General features: G+C 39.5%; 1 protein-coding gene across 1 annotated transcript in view; it reads right to left on the reverse strand.

The window, feature by feature from the left end:
• Positions 1-18,453, reverse strand: part of PROSER1 (proline and serine rich 1) — a 28,086-nt gene extending 9,633 nt beyond the window's left edge. The window contains exons 1-9 of the mRNA XM_040448283.1: positions 17,597-18,453; positions 15,044-15,109; positions 12,450-12,518; positions 9,279-9,373; positions 8,151-8,244; positions 5,937-6,047; positions 4,321-4,404; positions 2,889-2,967; positions 2,209-2,304 (exon numbers count right to left, since the gene is read on the reverse strand). Of these exons, the coding sequence (XP_040304217.1) occupies positions 2,209-2,304; positions 2,889-2,967; positions 4,321-4,404; positions 5,937-6,047; positions 8,151-8,244; positions 9,279-9,373; positions 12,450-12,518; positions 15,044-15,109; positions 17,597-17,641 (739 nt within the window). The 5' untranslated portion in view covers positions 17,642-18,453. The remainder of the gene's footprint in view (positions 1-2,208; positions 2,305-2,888; positions 2,968-4,320; positions 4,405-5,936; positions 6,048-8,150; positions 8,245-9,278; positions 9,374-12,449; positions 12,519-15,043; positions 15,110-17,596) is intronic.
• Positions 18,454-18,545: the final 92 nt, after the last annotated feature.

Genomic DNA, 18,545 nt, shown 5'->3' on the forward strand with positions numbered 1-18,545 from the left:
GGAGAGTGAGAGAGAAGTCAGTGGAGCAGGGAGCAGCTTTCTTAAGTTTTTGTATACTGACAACCATTAACAATACAAAGTAATCACTAGTGATCAAAAGTTCTAAGTTTGGGTGGGGTAAGGCGAGAGGAGCTATTAAAAATAAAACAGCAGTGTGACCAATACAAGTAAACAAAAGTAAGGGAAATGAAAAACTGGGACAAAAGATTAATAATGAATACAAAAATAAAATGGAAGGACTAAGAACAAATATGCAATTTTTATGATATGATGACTGAAAATGCCTATTAAGCCTCATTCCCACTGGTTTAAAAATCAGAATCCAGCTATATGTAATCTATAAACCAACGAACCTAACAATAAAACCCTAAAATAAAAATTAAAAGTAAACATAAACATAAAATCAAATAACGTTATTTCTACAATATGAAAACAAAAAGGACAATACCCAATAACACCACGCAAGAAAGAACTATCTTAAAGTATAACTCAGCTGACATTTTTTATACCTAGAAAACTCAAGAAACTTTCAAGAAAAAAAAGTAGAATAAGTAATTAGTAATAAGCACGTACAAATGAAATATTCCATTTATAATTTTAATAAAAAATACCTTTAAAATCCCTAGAGACAAACCTAAGGCAAAGAACCTATATAAAGAAAACTATAAAATCTTCAAAGAGATAAAATATGCCCTGGGGGAAAATCACTACCACCTGACATAAAGACAGACACAGGATTGAACAGTAAGACTTAATATCATAAAAATGTCAGATCTCTCTAAATTTATATAACTGTATATATTATATAATTACATATTAATTATATGTATAATTAATGATATAAAATTATATAACATTAATATCTGTAACTATAAATATATATATATATATATATATACATGTACACATACATTCAACTGTTTTTAACTGCATAAAATGATCTTCATGTTCAGATAGAAAAAAAAATTTCCAAATATAGTAAGAAAAATAGAAAATATAGTAAGAGAAAGCTAGCCTTACCAGATATCAGAACACACTATAAATCTGCTAATCAAATCAACATATCATCATAACATAAAATAACTAGACTGGAACAGAATAAAGAATCCAGAATTAGAACCACATGTGTATATGAAAACTTAAGACAACTGCATCTTTCAAATCAATGGGGAACACAGATTAGTTAATAAATGGTGCTGGCATGACGGGCTACTCTCTGGAAAAAAATTAAGAAGACCCTCTATTTCACCCCTACATGAAAATAAATTCCAGATGCCGTAAGAGTCTTACAAGACCCGGATAACCTGGACTGCCCAGGGTTAAGAAGATCTGAAACAAGATAAAACAGTTCCAGCTTTTCTTTCCTAGCCTCTCTTTGTCTATGCAAAAATACAAAACTCTCAAGGCTAAAGGTACCATAAACAAGGGTAAGAAATAAAATGATAATTTTGGAAAAAACTGTTTAGCAACTCTCATCGGAGTACCTGCCTGCAAACAACAGAACCACTCTAGTGATTAAAAAAGAATTTGTTAATAAATGGTATTAAGTAACTCTGGGTCTCTAAGGATAGAAAAAAAAATTAAGTTCTATCCCTACCCTACACATATCTAGAAATAAATCGTGAGTAGATGAAAAGCTATATGTTAAGAAAGAGTCCCTCTAAAAGTAATTAGCGAATACAGATGACATTTTCATACTGCTGGGATGGGGAAGGGTTTCCTTAGCAAGACAAAACTCAGAGGAGTCAAATAAACAATACCTAAGTGAAATATTACATTTTTGTGAAAGAACACAAATGAAAATATAGGCTAAATCCCATGTTCCCTACAGACTCAAAGGAAAATGGTGAACTGAAAACCCAGGGGAGGTTTAAGCCCCTCTGAGCACCTTCTTACAAGCTTTTCCTCCCCACATAGGAGTGATGTGCCCAAATGGTAATACTCATTAAGTCAGCTGTACTCTTCGACAGCCTCTCAAAGTTTCTTGCTCACGCGCAACTGTTCCTAGTTCCTCTGTCTCTAGCTCGCTCATGTTCGCACAGGTGGGCCAAGGCCGCTCTGGTAGAACCTGCACATCACACTCATCCATCATCAGGGTGAGCTCGTTCTCCCGTTAGGACACACCACGGCAAACAACTGTTCCCTCCAGTGTACATTTGTGTCTAAGTAAGCTCTTACTTTTAACATCCCGTAACAACACGATTTTACCTGTTCCTACTGGATTAGGAGTATATGGAGGCGGAGGGGGGACACCCGGAGCTATGACGTTGGCTAATGGTACCAGACCTGCATTGTTATAAGCACCTAAAATAAAATTAGAGGAAAAAACCATAATTTAGTATCATTCTGTGGCCACGAGTTCAAACCGTATTAACACAGCTATCTAATCTTTAAAACTGTTACGTAATAGAGTTGCCTTTCACGTGGCGGTTTGGGTCTACTGTTAGGAGAAAGCTGAGATCACATGAGACAACTGGAGATTGTGATTTCCCACTGCAGGCTCATTCCGGACATGAGCTCACTGAACGGCATGGCGGGCAGATCCCGCCGTACTTAAATGATCTGCCTCTTCTGTCAAGCACACACAGTTGAGGATACCTTTGAAAACCAACTACTGAAATGGGATTCAAGATGATTCACCAAAGCAAAAACTCATAATGATTAAAAAGAATCTATAATTAATTTACCAAAAAGTAAATGCCCTAAACTAAACTGGCTGCTGCGCGGCTGTAGACCAAGGCACTGTGGGCAGAATGAGACTCAGACTCATCAGAGCGTATTTCAGAAGTGCTCGAATTTTCCCAAGTACATACACCAACATTTACTTTCAACTTAAGAATAAAGGGCAAAAAGAAGAAAAAGTAAAAAACGTATGAACTGCTGCTTACTTGGTGCGATAGTTGCGTGTGGCCGGCACGGAGGTATCGGATAAGGGACCGGCTTATGTGGATTGTATGTTGGAGGAGGCTAGACGAAGGGGAAGTACAGCAGTTAGAAGAAAACTAAGTCAGGAGCCTCCCTGCAAAACAGAATACAACTCGCCTTTTGACATATTTAGTACTAAGAGGCTAAAAATGCTCCAGCATATCAAAGGCTACTGGAGCGATACGCGGCACAAAATCAGGGAAATGTCTTTGCTCTAATAAATGTGGTTCCTATAATTTCCAAAGGCAGATGCTGCCAAAGACTGCTGTAGAGGTGTTTTTTATTTCTGTGTTAAATCCTCTCTCATGAAGCGTCAGATCTTCTCCAAAATAGCAAACTCCTCTCTGACCCAGTAGAGGTTAATGTGAGAATTCCTAGCTCCTCTTCTGTCACACAAGAATTCCGCTAGGTTTTGGAGCCTTGGCTACCCAAGAACTTCCAACATCCTCCTAAACTCATCAGAGATTCATGTTATCATTCTTACCCTCTTGTCACCTTGGGAAAAAAAAGCACCATATCCGTTAGCATTCAGCACTCTGACAACTCAAGGAGAACGTGGATGGGGGGGGGGGGGGGGAGACTATGAATTCGGTGTTTTGGTCTTCTTGCCTTTTGAAATCCTCAACTCTTTTATTTTACAGTTCAGCTGGTCTCTAGAAAGCCAGAGGTATCTGAAGCTACGCCAAACGTTGTATTTTTCACTACAGTGAGCAAGAGAGGGACCCCACTTCGGGGAATCTCGCACTCATGCTCTTGAAGCAGAGGGCATCCATTGGTAGTAAAAGACCTAGATTCTTCCTAGCTCTCATACGCGGCAGCCCAGTAAGATGCACTAGTCTTGTGCAAGGACTATGATCTGTGACTGTTTTGCTATAAACAACGGGCACTGGAATTCCTGTCATGTAAACAAGCAGGGACCGCAAGACAGCTGTGTGAAGGCCTCAGCCACTTCAACTCGAACAATCCTTCAACCTGCAGGGTCATCTGTGGGTTTAGTTTATATCCTAACCAATCATTAAAATCACTCCCTTAAAAATACCCTCAGCCTCCTGGCTCCGCTCTTGCTTCACCAGTAACACTCATTTGGCCACAACCTTAAAGGTCTCCAGACTCCACTCCTGCAAGGGAACAGGTAAATAGGGACGGCAAAACAAAACAAAACAAAACAAATTTGACTGGTCTCGCTTTGAAATAAAACACGGAACCTCAGAATGGCCCTTAACACTGTTAACTAATTATGCTTTTTTATTTCCCTAGACCCTTCACTTTCCTGGAGTTTCTGGTATACTCTAAACTTTACAACACAAAAACAGAATTTATGCTGTCTGCTGTGGACAGACAGAAAACTACATGTAAGAGTTAAGACCTGTTTCATCATTTCTTCTCTACACATACCGGTTTAGATGGACCAAGAATCCGTGCGGCTATTCCTTTGCCTTCATTAGTACATTCTTCACCATCTTTTTTCAAGGGAGTTCCCTATTTAAATAAATACGTAAATATGTAAATAAATATGTATGTATGTATGTAAGAAAGCAAAGAAATAAATAGAAAAGAATTGAGACTTAAAAAGAAAAAATCACCTCAAAGCAAAACCAAAACAAATCCCTCACAGTATTACACTGAAGAAAAGGACTGAACACGGTAGGGTAAGGACCTGGATTCCAGATCCAATCCTGACTTGGCTTTAACACCCTGTTAAGGTCCTCAGCCTTCCTCTGCCATAGAACCCTCACAATGTGCACAGGCACCCAGAAGCATGCAATACACATGAGGATGACAGGAGAGCAGAATGAAGTAGGTTTTAATTTTTCCCCTCCACAACTGGAGCAACCAGAAACAAGACTTCCATGCCTAGGTATGTGTAACGGTCAAAGGATCAAAAAGAGTACCTATATTACAATCAAAAATAGATGATAAAAAATGATGTTCTCAGTAAGCATTAAGTGTGATAGTTTACATTACGCAAGAATAAGTGAGACCTCATTCAAGACTGCTATTATTAACAGATCAGAATGAGCTGACAGACTATTACGATGCATCCTCCTAAGGGTGTGTCCCTAAATGGTACATACTAGTAAGGAAGCCAACTTCCAAGATGGCTCCCAGAGGTCCCCACATCCTGTATGCCCTTGTGAAGTTCCCTTCCAGAATGAACAGAGCTGACCTGTGTAACAATAGGGTATTCCAGCAATGATGGCAATTTGACTTCCAAGACTATGTCCTAAGAGATAACACAGCTTCCACTTGCTTTCTCCTGGATTATTTGCTCTGATGGAAGTCAGCTACCAGGTCACGAGGTATTCAAGCAGCACTACAGGAAAGTCCTTATGGTAAGGAACAAAGACCCCCACCAACGACCAACACTAACTTGCCAGGCATGTACACGAATCCCCTTGGGAGCAGAGTTTCAAGCTCTAATAGAGTCTTCTGATGACTATATCCTCATGAGAAACTCTGAGCCAGAACCAATCTAAGCCTCTCCCCACTGAGAGAGGCTGTTTTAATCCACTGAGTTTTAGGGTTATTTGTTATAGCACAAAAAATATATACCGTTCTTTGAAAAGATTATCTTATAAAGACATTTGAGGAACACCGGTTGGTATCAAAACAAATTTTTTTTCCTACAGGACTTCTCAGAGCCTTTAGCATGCAGTGTGACTCTCCAGGAAGGAAACATTGCACATAATTTTCCAAACACACTTAATTGTGAAACCGAGGAACACTGAGAATATGAGAAATGGTCCTTTATTAAGTGCAAATAAGTGCTTCTAACAAAACAAACTCATCCTCTTTTTCTGTTTGGCTTGTTTTCTATACATTTGACACGCGTACTTTAACGTAGTCTGAACTTTCCATCAGTAAGGAATCCACGAATTAAGCTGCCAACGTAATAAATTTCCTTTCCTTGGTAGAAGCATCATCAACTGGTATTTTCTTTAAATATCTTAACTGTGCTAAATTTCATACTTAGCCACAAGAAGTTTCCATAGTCACAAACATATACTTACTGGGAAAATTCCATTTATGCGACTAGGTTTTCCTTTGGGATATGGATTTCCTGGGATTGTTCCACAAGAAGATATCATGGCATGAGGAGCTTTGCAGCCCCCCTTGAAAGCCTGTAACAAAAAAAGAGGGTAGTTAAAAAACAAAAAACAAACTCATAGGCTAAATATTCTGGGTATTAGGAAGACCCGTTAAAAAACATGAACTGAGGAACAGCATCACATTAATCTGTTCATACATTCATCAGCACTTACAGTAGTGAACATGACCAAAATTCTTTAGTAAAATCATTTTATTTCAATGGAATTACTCAAGCGGTAACATGTGTTTAATTAGCTTTCTATTGGTCACAACGAACAGACTCCTACACAAAGATATCTCCACAGGAGGTTTTGCAAATTGTGCGCAAAAAAGTTCATTTACTATTTAACGTGTCCCATTTCTCCAATGACCAAGAAATAACATCGTCCAACTCTACAAATGCCAAGCTTATGTTACAGGTGAGGTAAAGAGAGCAACAGATGACACGGACATGGGTCTGCTCTGAAGACACGTGTAACTTGGTGGAGAAAACACAAGCAAGCAACATGGGAGGGACACTGGGTGTCCAAAGAGCTGTACTGTTGAAAAAGCAAGAGATATCTGGGCAAACTGCATTCATCATAGTGTGCCATAGTCATGAGACACAATGAGGGATGTTCTGGCTTATTACTGCCTTCTCAGCTTCTACAATGGTACACTAACCGGTCTTGAATTCATACTCAATAAATATTAAATGAATGAAAAACACTACATTAGGCGACATATATCCCAAGAGACCCATATTACGTTACAGGGGTATGAAGTTATATATGGCTGTGTTTTACAGCTACGCACGATGTCACATATTCTGTTGCAGAAGTATATTGGTTTTATAAATTCACTCACAACACATGTAATTGGCTATATAATCCCACCCTAAAAATTATCTCAATTTTCGCTTTTTATAAATAGTACCAGGGTACATACCCTTATATACAAATTGGTATATATTTATTTCCTTGGAATAAATTCCTAGTAATAGAGTTTTGGGGTCAAAAGGCATGAACGCTTTAAGGCTCTCCTAGTTTACCTTCCAGAGAAGTTGTACTAACTTACATTGACTAGACAGCCTATTCCACAGAATGCTCAGGCCCATGTTACTTCTGAGAAGGAAAAGTGACCTGATCAGAATGCTTTATATGGAAGAAAACAACAGCAGTAAATGCAGCGTGCCTTAAAGAATTTCGTCAAGAGAACCAATGAACAAGTTATTAACGTTAGAACTGTGGGCTCAGATCTTGCTTCTGCTCCAACAGTTCATGAGTAAGGCGAAGTTTTCTGCTGGCTCTGAGCTTAGCAGAGGCTGCAAGATTTAATGTGCCTCGGCAGTCAGGCCCCAGGAGAGGAGTCTGCATCTTCCTCAAGCGGGTTTTTAGTCATTAATTCAGTTTCCAGCCATCACGATCTTAAGAAACAAATACCTTAAGTAACAAATCAAGTAGGTTTCGGTAAGTACTACTTCTTCCATTCTTGAGATTCTAAAGTAGTAAACTGAATTCTGCTTCATTATCTATCTCTTAGATCTGATTAACGTAAGACTGATGACAATGAGGGGCACCTGGGTGGCTCAGTCGGTTAATCTTCTGACATTGGCTCAGGTCAAGACCCTGCGGTTTGTGGGTTCAAGGCCTGTGTCAGGCTCTGTGCTGACGGCTCCGAGCCTGGAGCCTGTTCAGATTCTGTGTCTCCCTCTCTCTCTGTGCCCCCCCACCCCTCCCCAACTCGTGCTCTGTCCCTCTCTTTCTCAAAAATAAATAAACATTAAAAAAAAATTTTCTTTCAGGTTAAAAAAAAAGACTGATAACAATACAAATTTAAAACATCACATTCACAATTACAGAAGATAAAGGCAAAAGCTTGGAGGCATGGCAAAGCTACTAGGGGATGGAGAATAAATACCGACTGAGGCTTAAGCTGAGGAGCTGAATAGGTCACTCTCAAGCCATTTCCTCATCCGCCAGTACCCCCTTCACCCAGCTCTCATCCTCCACGGACTGTAGGGCTGTCATTCTTGACCCATCGCACAAGAGCAGTCAGGTCATTTGTCACAGAAACACGGGAATAAGACTGTACTTTTTCATCAACGTTCAGAAGAGCCCAGTGTTCTATTTATAGAGCAATCTTGAGAAAATTACCTGTTCAAGTACTCTTTTGCACCGTTTCTTCTCAGACATATTTATCCTGAATAAATCTTCAATGGGACGAGAATTCTGTGCATCAACAATGTTTCTACCAAGGAAATGCAATTTAGCTTTTAAGAACCTGGACATACAATACAAAGGCCACAATCTTTACCATACAACTCTACCTGAGTAAGCGTCTCCCCAATGACACAGGGAGAAAAGTGATTATTTCGTTTTAATTGGTGAATATAAACAACATGCTTACATAAAATTGATAAATATAACTGAGCTGAGGCTCCTCTGGTTACCTAAAAGTAACAAAGTAATTCAATAAAGAGCACCATTCTGAGATTCTTTGAAAACGTCCCCTCACGAGGAGTAGCAGGAGATCTAAGGCAACAGAAAAAAAAAAAAAAAAACCTATGTGGCCAAATGCATAAGAGTCATGGTTGATCTAAAACTGAAGCTTACCTTGTGCTTTAATTTTGTATTTTTGTGCACATCTACAAAACACTTGTCGGTTGTAAGTCCCATATGTTATATGGTATATAAGTCCCTTATTGCACTTCAAGATGCACGTGCTCGAAATAAACAGCAACCTACAGACTGTTCCATCTTGCAGAACAGCAGGCTCTTTTCTCCTTGAGCTGACATTCATCACAGTCACTTACTCCATGCAGCGCTGAGTGCTTTCACATATCTTACAGTATCACAAGTTCACATATCCTACCGAGTAGGTGAGATCCTTATCTTTACACCCGAGGAAAATAAGGTCCATAAAGAGTAAGCACATATCAAGCCAAAAAAAACATGTTGATCAGAATGTGGCAGAACCTAACCACAAACCCGGAGCTTTCTCAATGAGCCTTTCAAACTATTCAGAGTAGGAAGGCAATGGAAGTCACTGAAATGCGGACAAACCAAACAAATAATCTCAGCATGGCCTGTTATTCTCTAAGGTACAACCACGTGTAATAAGTACACTAGATATTTAGATATAAAAATTCAGTCTACACTTTCACAGATTTTATTAGAGTTCCATTTGCTAATAAAATTCTAACACACACTAATGAGTTAAAAAAGATTTAAAAAGTTTTCCAAATTTTCTCCAATGAAGTAACAAGAAAATGAAATACTTACGAAGCTAACAGCTCAAGAGCAACTAGCTTGTCTTTACTGAAGGTGAAACAATTGAGAATATGGACCACTTCTGCTGGGTGAACAGCCACCATTTTCTATTAATATAAAAAATAATGTTGTTTTCAACATGTCAAGTTTTCTTGCCAGAAATTGCCTTTTTTAGGGAAACATGGTTAAATGTTCTTAATGTAAATATTTGAGGTAAAACTGCTTACTTAAAAGTAAGCCCTAACAACCATGTGACTTCAACTCAGGCTTTTTCTACATAACCATTTCAGTTGAAGACCTAAGTTCCCCATGCACTCTTTCTTATCATTTCTCAGTGGATTCATTTATAGAAAAAAATACTTACATATACTACTTTTCTCAGAAAGGTCACAAAAAAGGGGGTATTTATAAATATGGGAAATACTTGGCTTGAGAAGTTAGAAAAAAAACTACATTCCTCAGCTAGAACACCAAGTAGTCTATAATCAGGGATTCCTAAAGTGATGTCCACGTGCTGAATACTGTTACTAAGATAGGGGGACAACAGAGTCACCTCAGGTAGGGAAAGGACAGGTTAAACAGTACGAGTGTGCACGTGTGTGAGCAGGGGGAGGGGCAGACAGAGAGGGAGAGAGAGAATCCCAAACAGGGACTGTCAGCGCAGAGCCCTGCTCGGGACTTGACCCCATGAACCGTGGCATCATGATCTGAGCCTAAATCAAGAGTCAGATGCCACCCAGGCACCCCTAAACAGAACTTTACTGCAGAACTTTCTTAGGAGTCTTACAATAACGTGCACTGTGACACTCCGAGATTGTGTGCAATGTTACATAATTTGACTAGGGTACTTTTGTTTTTGAAGATAAGATTCAGCCAATTTACAGATTTATGTTAACAGTGGATGGAATTCAAAGGAAAGTCAATGCCAGATCATTTAGAATCACTGCCCAATAGATTCCTACAATTTAAATTTTTTTTTTTTTTTTACATTTATTTATTTTTGAGAGACAGAGAGAGCGTGAGTGAGGGAGGGGCAGATAGAGAGGGAGACACAGAATCCGAAGCAGGCTCCAGGCTCTGAGTTGTCAGCACAGAGCCCGACGCGGGGCTCGAACCCACAAACCGCAAGATAAGTCGGACGCTCAACCGACTGAGCCAGCCAGGCGCCCCTAGATTCCTACAATTTAGAGCAGTGGTTTTCAGACAATTTTATCCAGGTTAGCACCAAGAGAATTGGTTTAACTATATACCCTTTTGCAAGTCTTTAAAAAAAATTTTTTTTTTCAACGTTTTTATTTATTTTTGGGACAGAGAGAGACAGAGCATGAACGGGGGAGGGGCAGAGAGAGAGGGAGACACAGAATCGGAAACAGGCTCCAGGCTCCGAGCCATCAGCCCAGAGCCCGACGCGGGGCTCGAACTCACGGACCGCGAGATCGTGACCTGGCTGAAGTCGGACGCTTAACCGACTGCGCCACCCAGGTGCCCCCCTTTTGCAAGTCTTTAAATGGACATCTAAAAACTATGCTACAAGTTTAAATATTTACAAAAATTGATTTATTTATCTTCGTTATATATTTGTAAAAACTTTGGAACTACTGATTTAGCTCACTTCATTTATGAAAATGTCTATTGTATAACCTAATTGTCAAGATTAGTCCTCTGTGAAAACAACCAAATCAGACTGACTTTGTCAGAAAAGGCTGGACTCATTAAGTTGTGCCCATGCTAGCCTTTCGCCTCTAAATACCTTAGAATTTTAAGTTTAAGGTAGGTCCAAGTAAGCAGGCCTCAGAGCTTTGTCATGAATTTTTCGTCTTAATAAAATAAGGTGAGGTCCCCATCAGTATTTCTTACAAAACCTCTCTGCTTTGCTCTCCCTCTTAGGAAATTACTGGTCTCTTGGGTCCTTGGGGAAAAGATTTTCACCCTGGGGTGATGGGTGAGATAACCTTTTTTTTTATAAAGTTAAAAAAAAAAAAAATTGTTAAAGAGGAGAAACACTAACACATCCAGACACTTTCTTTGCCAAATTAGTTTAGGAAGCTAAGGATCTGTAAATTTCCTTAAAGCTATCTGTGCCTGATCCTCCGAGGAGAATCTTCCTACATAGCCAGATACTATTTGACTTAAATGTCTCCTTTAATTTAGGCTCCAGCACTGTGCTGGCCATACAGTAGCCACTAGACACATGTGTCTATTTAAATTAAAATGAAAGAAATAATACAGTTCCACAGGCAGACCAGACACATTAGGTGCTCAAAAGCCACATGTGGTCAGTGGTTACCAGACTGGACAGCAGAGATACAGAACTCTTCCATCATCGCTGGAAGTTCCATTTGGACAGTGTTGGTCTAAACAATTATAAATATAAACCCAACTGACTACTGTTCTAAAACTAAATACAAAAGGATAAAGATATCAAAAATTTGAAGGACGTACACAAAAACACTTAAGAATTCAAATTCTAGGGGTGCCTGGGTGGCTCAGTCGGTTAAGCGGCCGGGTCATGATCTTGTGGTTCATGAGTTTGAGCGCCAAGCCAGGTCTGCCTGCTTTAGATTCTGTGTCTCCCTTTCTCTCTGCCTCTCCCCCACTCACGCTCTGTCTCTCTCTCTCAAAAAAATAAATAAGCTTTAAAAAAAATAAGAATTCAAACTCTAGGGGCATCTGGGTGGCTCAGTCGGTTAAGCGTCCAACTCTTGGTTTTGGCTCAGGTCATGATTTCAGTTTATTGAGTTTAAGCCCTGCACCGCGCTCCAGGCTGACAGCAGGGGGGGCCTGCTCGAGATTCTCTCTCTCTCTCTCTCTCTCTCTCTCTCTCTCTCTCCCCCTTTCTCTCTGCCCCTCCCCTGCTTGCACTCTCTCTCTCTCTCTCTCTCAAAAGAAATAAACTATAAAAGAAAATTCAAATTCTATATTTTGTTTGCCTATAAATATTTTCTCTTCCAATCTGCCAATTAGGATCCTATGGTTCACAACTTAATAAGGTACGTACAATTTAAATTCACAGTTTGGGGAGTCTTAATTTTTTTAACAATTATTTGATTAATCAAAGTATAATAAAACTTAGGATTAGTTTTTCTAATGCAAACAAATTACAACCTGAGATCAATTATAGAAAACAAGGGGAGAATTCAAGATACTTAAATTCTTCATTCTAAAGAAAAGTAAGTTACTTACATGTTGTAATGCTTTCATTGCCTTTAACTGAGGTTCAGCCCAGGAGAAATATCTCAGTAAATCAACCACCTGAAAAAGCAAAGAACTCCTTTAGCTCTAATGATACGTATTTGCCAACATTTCTACAAGATTTGTTTCAGTACTTTGAATTACTATTTGGTCCCTTACTGGCACAAATCACAATTTAAGTGCTCAGTGGCCATCTGAAGTAGGTAGTTACCACGAGGAATAGTGCAAAAAGAGAACATTTTGGTCATCACAGAGACTGGGGCAGCGCTGCTACAGAAATAAACAAAAAGTATAAAATACAGGAAAAACAAAGTCCCTAAAGAAAAGAGAATGAAAAAGTACTAGGTGGAGATAAATGTCAGCTGTATTACGAATGGAAAACTCTAAAAATTTAGTGGAGAGTGACAGTTTTAATCAATCACAAAAGGGTGTTCAGTGGCGTAGTTTAGAATAGGTCTGCTATCTCCTGCTCTTTTCCTTGAATCTCAAGGGCACGGATCTCGTATTTACACCACAGATCTATTCCCTAAAAGTGTAAGAAGCACCATGAGTTACTCCAGCAATTTGTAAACAGTAGGGCATTTGGGGAACACAGTTAGCCAGGCTCTCCCACCACTACTGCCACCGGCGAATTTCAAATCAATGAGGGAGATACTACGAGATCTCTTATAAAAGATGAGGAGGGCATCAAGGTCACAACACTGAAGTTCCTGCATAGTCACCACCACCCTTTTCACTGCCTCCAAGGGAAATCCAAAAGAAAAGAAAAAAAAAAAAAAAGACTCAAAGAAGGAGTAATAAAATCTGGGTTAGTGAATTAATGTGTGAAGGTTTCAATTATTCTACAAAACAAAATTAATGCTAGAGACTGGAGTGGTATATGAAGGGCAGAAAATACTTTCACTCCTTATAAAGTGACGTGTATGTTGCAAATGAGTATTATGCATATGTTCTTTACTATTATGGGAATAATGGTTTTACTATACATACACATAGAAAATGCTACCTGCCCCTTTACCAACCAAAGAAACGTTGCTATCACGTCTGAGATAGGAAGAAAAACCTTCAATACAATAAGGAGGCTTAGAAGGTCATACTTAAAAAATAGCTTTTAGTTTTTTAAAGTTTTTGATGACTTTAGCAAAGTGGAATAACCACCAAGGGAAGTTTTCTACAAAATTTCACACACACACATATACTCGAAAGAAGAAAAATTATTATCTATGAGATATTATAAATCCTTGTAAAACATTTAAATTAAGGTGATTTTGAAAAGTAATGGGACAGCTGGAAAACACTCACTAAATAGACAGCAATACAATGCATGCAATTTGTAAAGTAGCTTTTAGGCATTTAAGAGTCAAAACCTCTGTAGGCTTAAAGTGATCCAAACCTCAAGTTTTAAAAATCTTGAGATAACAGATGAGAAGTTGGAGCATTTACTAACTCCACCTACAGATTCATCCACTGTCTACCCTCTCCACATTCTTACCCTTTCCCAGAACTCTTCTCCAGATGCACATTTCTCTTTCTGCCCTATTTCTCTATCAAGTGTTTTTTAAGTATTCCTCAGAAATCAGGCCTCTCTATGTATGTTGTGTGTATGCATACATATGCATACACTTTTTAAATTAGCCAACTCCCCCTAAAGCTGCATGAGTTTTCATTAAACTACTATGCTTAAAACATTATTTGTCTGGCAGTGACAGAAACTACTTACTAAACACCACATTTTGTTTTAACATGTAGTCAATTTCGTAATTACTGACTTATAAATACTGTACAAATTTGGGTATGTTTACCATTAGAAATTTATAAATTCATGATGCTGTGCTCAGAATAAATATTTGAAAACTGGTCTTGGACACTGAATTTTAAAATGTTACCAGGGGCACCTGGGTGGCTTAGATGGTTAAGTCTGACTCTTGGTTTCGGCTCAGATCACGATCTCACGGTTCTTGAGTGCGAGCTCCATGTCAGGCTCTATGCTGACAGCTGCGGAGCCTGCTTGAGATTCTCGGTCTCCCTCTCTCTCTACTCCTCCCCCACTTGCTCTCTATCTGTCTCTCTAAATAAACATAAATCAAATCAATAAAATAAAATAAAATAAAATAAAATAAATAAAATAAAATAAAATAAAATAAAATAAAATAAAATAAAACATTAACACAGGCGCCTAGGTGGCTGAGTCAGTTGAATGTCTGACTCTTGACTTCAGCTCAGGTCATGATCCCAGGGTCCTGGGATTGAGCCCCTCATTGGGCTCCACACTGAGTCTGGAGCCTGTTTAAGATTCATTCATTCTCTCTGTCTCTCTGTCTCTCTCTGCCCTTCTCCCCGGCTCGTGCTCTCTCTCTAAAACAAAAAATAAGATAAAGTTAATATATGATGTTGCAGTGAAAGTAGGTATGTTTATAAAGTACTCTAACTATACACTAGGTAAAATTTTCTCCCCAAATGGAAAGCTTCTAAAGTTTCTGAATAAATACAGCAACAAACGAAAAGCAATTCTGAACTTGACCAGCAAGTAAATAGACATTAACCAGAATATCAGAATGAAAAAAGATCTTTGTATACACAAATACCTGTTCACTAGAGAAATATCCATGCACATATTCAATTGCTTTTAATTTGTACTCTGTCAGAACAGCCTAAGAAAGGAAAAAGAAAAACAGCATTAGCATGTGTAAGCTAAATAGTAACATGCAGACGTCAAAACTGCCTAAGCAACATGGCAGCCCTTCTTCGGCCCCAGCACAGGCAGCGAAAGTCACTGGGGTGACATGACATTCTACCTTTCCAGGTTCCGTGCAGTAAGGGATACGTTGAGACAGCAGGAAAACCTCCTGAGTCTCCGTACTCACTCCTACCAGGAAAAGGAACAAAGCTGTAATAGGCAAGCGTTGACATTAATAGAAATTCCATACAGAATTCCTGTAAATGTTATTAGAGTTTCAGAACATCCCAAATTCAACCAAACTGTCATTTTTAAGAAGCCTAATTATATCAAACATTATTCACGCGTTCATGCATCAATTATTGAGCAGCTATTATGTGCTAAGTGATAGAGAAACATGAATGACAAGGTCTGGTCAGGTTCTCAGTACTTCCACTGGAATGTTAAGACCCCAGGGAGCCAAAAAGGGCCCTCAATTCATTCTGTGTGCCTGCTACTAACTGGCCTTGTGGCCTCTGAAAGGCATTTTAATTAGCTTGAGAACCTTTTTAACCATAAAAAGGGAACAACATTCACTACCCACCTCAGAGTTACTGTGAAAATTAAAATAGTCAATAGTAGATCTGACACATAATAGTACTAAGTTATGGTTCCTTTCCTCACAGGGCCTCTATCAATGGGAAGTTCAGAAGGGAAAGTATGGTCGTCTTGACCCAGCACTGTCCAGAACCAGCTGAAATCACATATGTTGTCCTTGCAACTGTTTGCCAAGCTTAGAGATGGAAACAACCATAATTTGGTAGCTACTAATCATTAAAAATCAACTAAACCCTTTGTACTATAAAACAATATTTGTACTTGGTATATATATCATTTTGCTAGGAGAAAATATGACCAGTTTACTGAAAGAAACATCCAGGTTGCCCAGTAGTTTTTCACTGAAAAGGGAAGTGAGGAAGAGAGAATGGGACTCTGGGTAAGGTACTCTTACTGTTGAGACGTAATCTCAGGAAGTGATTACCTGGTTTAAACCAATTTATATCTACAAAGTCTGGAAGCAATTTTTTTAAAAAACAATAGTAATTCTCATTTAGATATGCCTACATTTTTATCCCATTTTAACAGACTTAAGACAATGCTGATATATCTAATTTGCTTGCAGACCAAAAATAAGGATTTAAATAAGAAAGTAAATCGCTATCTCATGACTTTCATCTCTGGAAAATATCCTATTCCCCTCATTAGTATTTGTGTGTGTGTGTGTGTGTGTGTGTGTGTGTGTGTGTGATCTTTTCACAACATAGAAGGGAGAGATTTTGCAAACTGCACCCTATAACTTCCAAAAGTAGAAATCTACTTGGTCTACTTGAACCCACAAATTACTTCCTCATAAACAGTAAATATCAGCTCATAAACAAATGTTACAAATTCTATACATATAGTTGACAACCTGACATTTTATCGCAAATTTTAATTGGACAAGCTGGATTTGCAAAAGCTGAAATTTTGACCAAAAACAACATTCCATATCACCCAACATGTAAATTTAACCTAATACGCGAATTTGAAAAACAGTTTTAGGACAGATGAAGAAAACTAACACTTTGCTTTATAGAAAATGCAGAAAAACAGCATGTCTACAGGCAATTTCATTCATCTCATAAGCTGAAATCAATCACCAGAGCATAAAGTAACAAATCCTACCCTGTCAGTCAAGGGTCTTAAAGGTTTGGAAATGGCCAGAAGTTCTAAGCAAAACACTCAGTATTAGCATACTAATGGTACAGATGGTCCTTCCAGATCTAATTGTGTAAACACTTTTGTGCTTTAAGTATTTACTGGGCTCAAGGCTACATTCCAAGTATTTTTGCTGTTTGGTTCATTCTGGGAGGTAGGTTACATACAACAGCCTCGAAAAGAAGCAAAAATCTAGAAAACAGGAAGAAAAAAAGTGTTGAAATTCAAGTTATTGAAGCCCATTCCTAAGAATATGACTTTAAACCTAATACATTTGGACGTTGTGTCCGTCCAGGCAACACATAGGCTATCTTCAGATTTGAAAAACATGCCATGAGAACTCCCATTAAAGAAATTTTAGACGTATTATCTCTTAATTGTCAGTCTTAGGTTACTGAAAGATGAGATAAAAAGTTAAATATTAAATCACTTTTCCGCCAAGTACAAAGCTATTAGATTTGTAGAGCCGGCTTCCGAACGAGTATTCTTTGAATATATTTTCCACAATACCGCACTGATCGTCAAATTTAGCATTAACAACTTAATTTCCATTTGTATCGTGAAATATATCGCGATACAAGCTCCCGTAGTGTACATTAAAATTCCCACGAATTTTGCAATCCTAAAACTCGTATTTTGCACCATCGGCACGCAGTCCTTCAAAGAGAATTAACTACGAGAATTCGTAGCTCATAGATTGATTTAAGGCATTAAGTGAAATTACCTTTCTAATTTCATCCAACACCGTTTCAAAGGACTTTTTGTCCATCTTGGTTAGTTTCGACGTGGTTTTACACAGTTGCACTTTCAATCACAAAATGTTCATCCCTGGTCTGCTCTAATAGTAAAAACGTTTATAGCTGAGGAGGAAAGACTCCAGGAGCAAGAAAAAGGATGCAAAGAGGTAGAGAGTACTTCAAACTCTGCAAAAATTTCTAAAAATGGACACTTATAAAAACTTTTTATTAAATGCAAAAACCGCCAGACTTTCTCAGCTTCAGGACACCTCGGGGAAGAGTCCGGTGCTCTCGGAGTCCTGCAAAGAAGCCCAGGGCTTGGCAGCCGGAGCTGAGCTTCGGTCCCCTGCAACTGAAGGCCAGGCGCCGCCGGGGAAAGGTCGTGAAGCCGCTCTCCCGAGTGGAGCGGCCGGGAGAGCAGATGCACCTGCGCCCCGGATCCTGCGGGCGGCGAAGAGGAGGTACCGGCCTCTCAACCCGCACCAGCGCCTAGGCCGCCGGCCGCCGCCCCTCACCGCGGCGCATGGCCCGACTTGCGTTCAACCCCAGCAGCTGCGCTGGCTCCTGGGTCCCGTAGCCCGGGCAGCGGAGGCCGGGCAGGCTCTTTGTTACCAGCTGCCACGGCTTCCGGGAGCGGGCCGGCAGCCGGAGAGCACCGGGCGCCGGGCGAGGGGGCCCACACTCTCCGGTAGGGGGACTCCCGAACACCGCGGCGCCCACGGCGTCTAGAGCCCTTCCTGGTTACCCCTACAGCTCCCACCGGCTCCTGGGGGCCTTTAAAGAAGCTCGTCGCGCCCCTGTAAACCCAACTCTGCGCCGAGAGCTGAGGCCTCTCTTTCCCGAAAGCCAAAGGAGGGGTCCTGGTGTGGGAACGTAGGTGTCTACACCAAATGCCTGGATTTCTCAGAATCGGAGGTAGCAGAAATCTTTCTCAGA

The sequence above is a fragment of the Herpailurus yagouaroundi genome, unplaced genomic scaffold (genome assembly GCF_014898765.1).
Source record: "Herpailurus yagouaroundi ecotype Mexico unplaced genomic scaffold, PumYag 197, whole genome shotgun sequence".
NCBI lineage: Eukaryota > Metazoa > Chordata > Mammalia > Carnivora > Felidae > Herpailurus > Herpailurus yagouaroundi.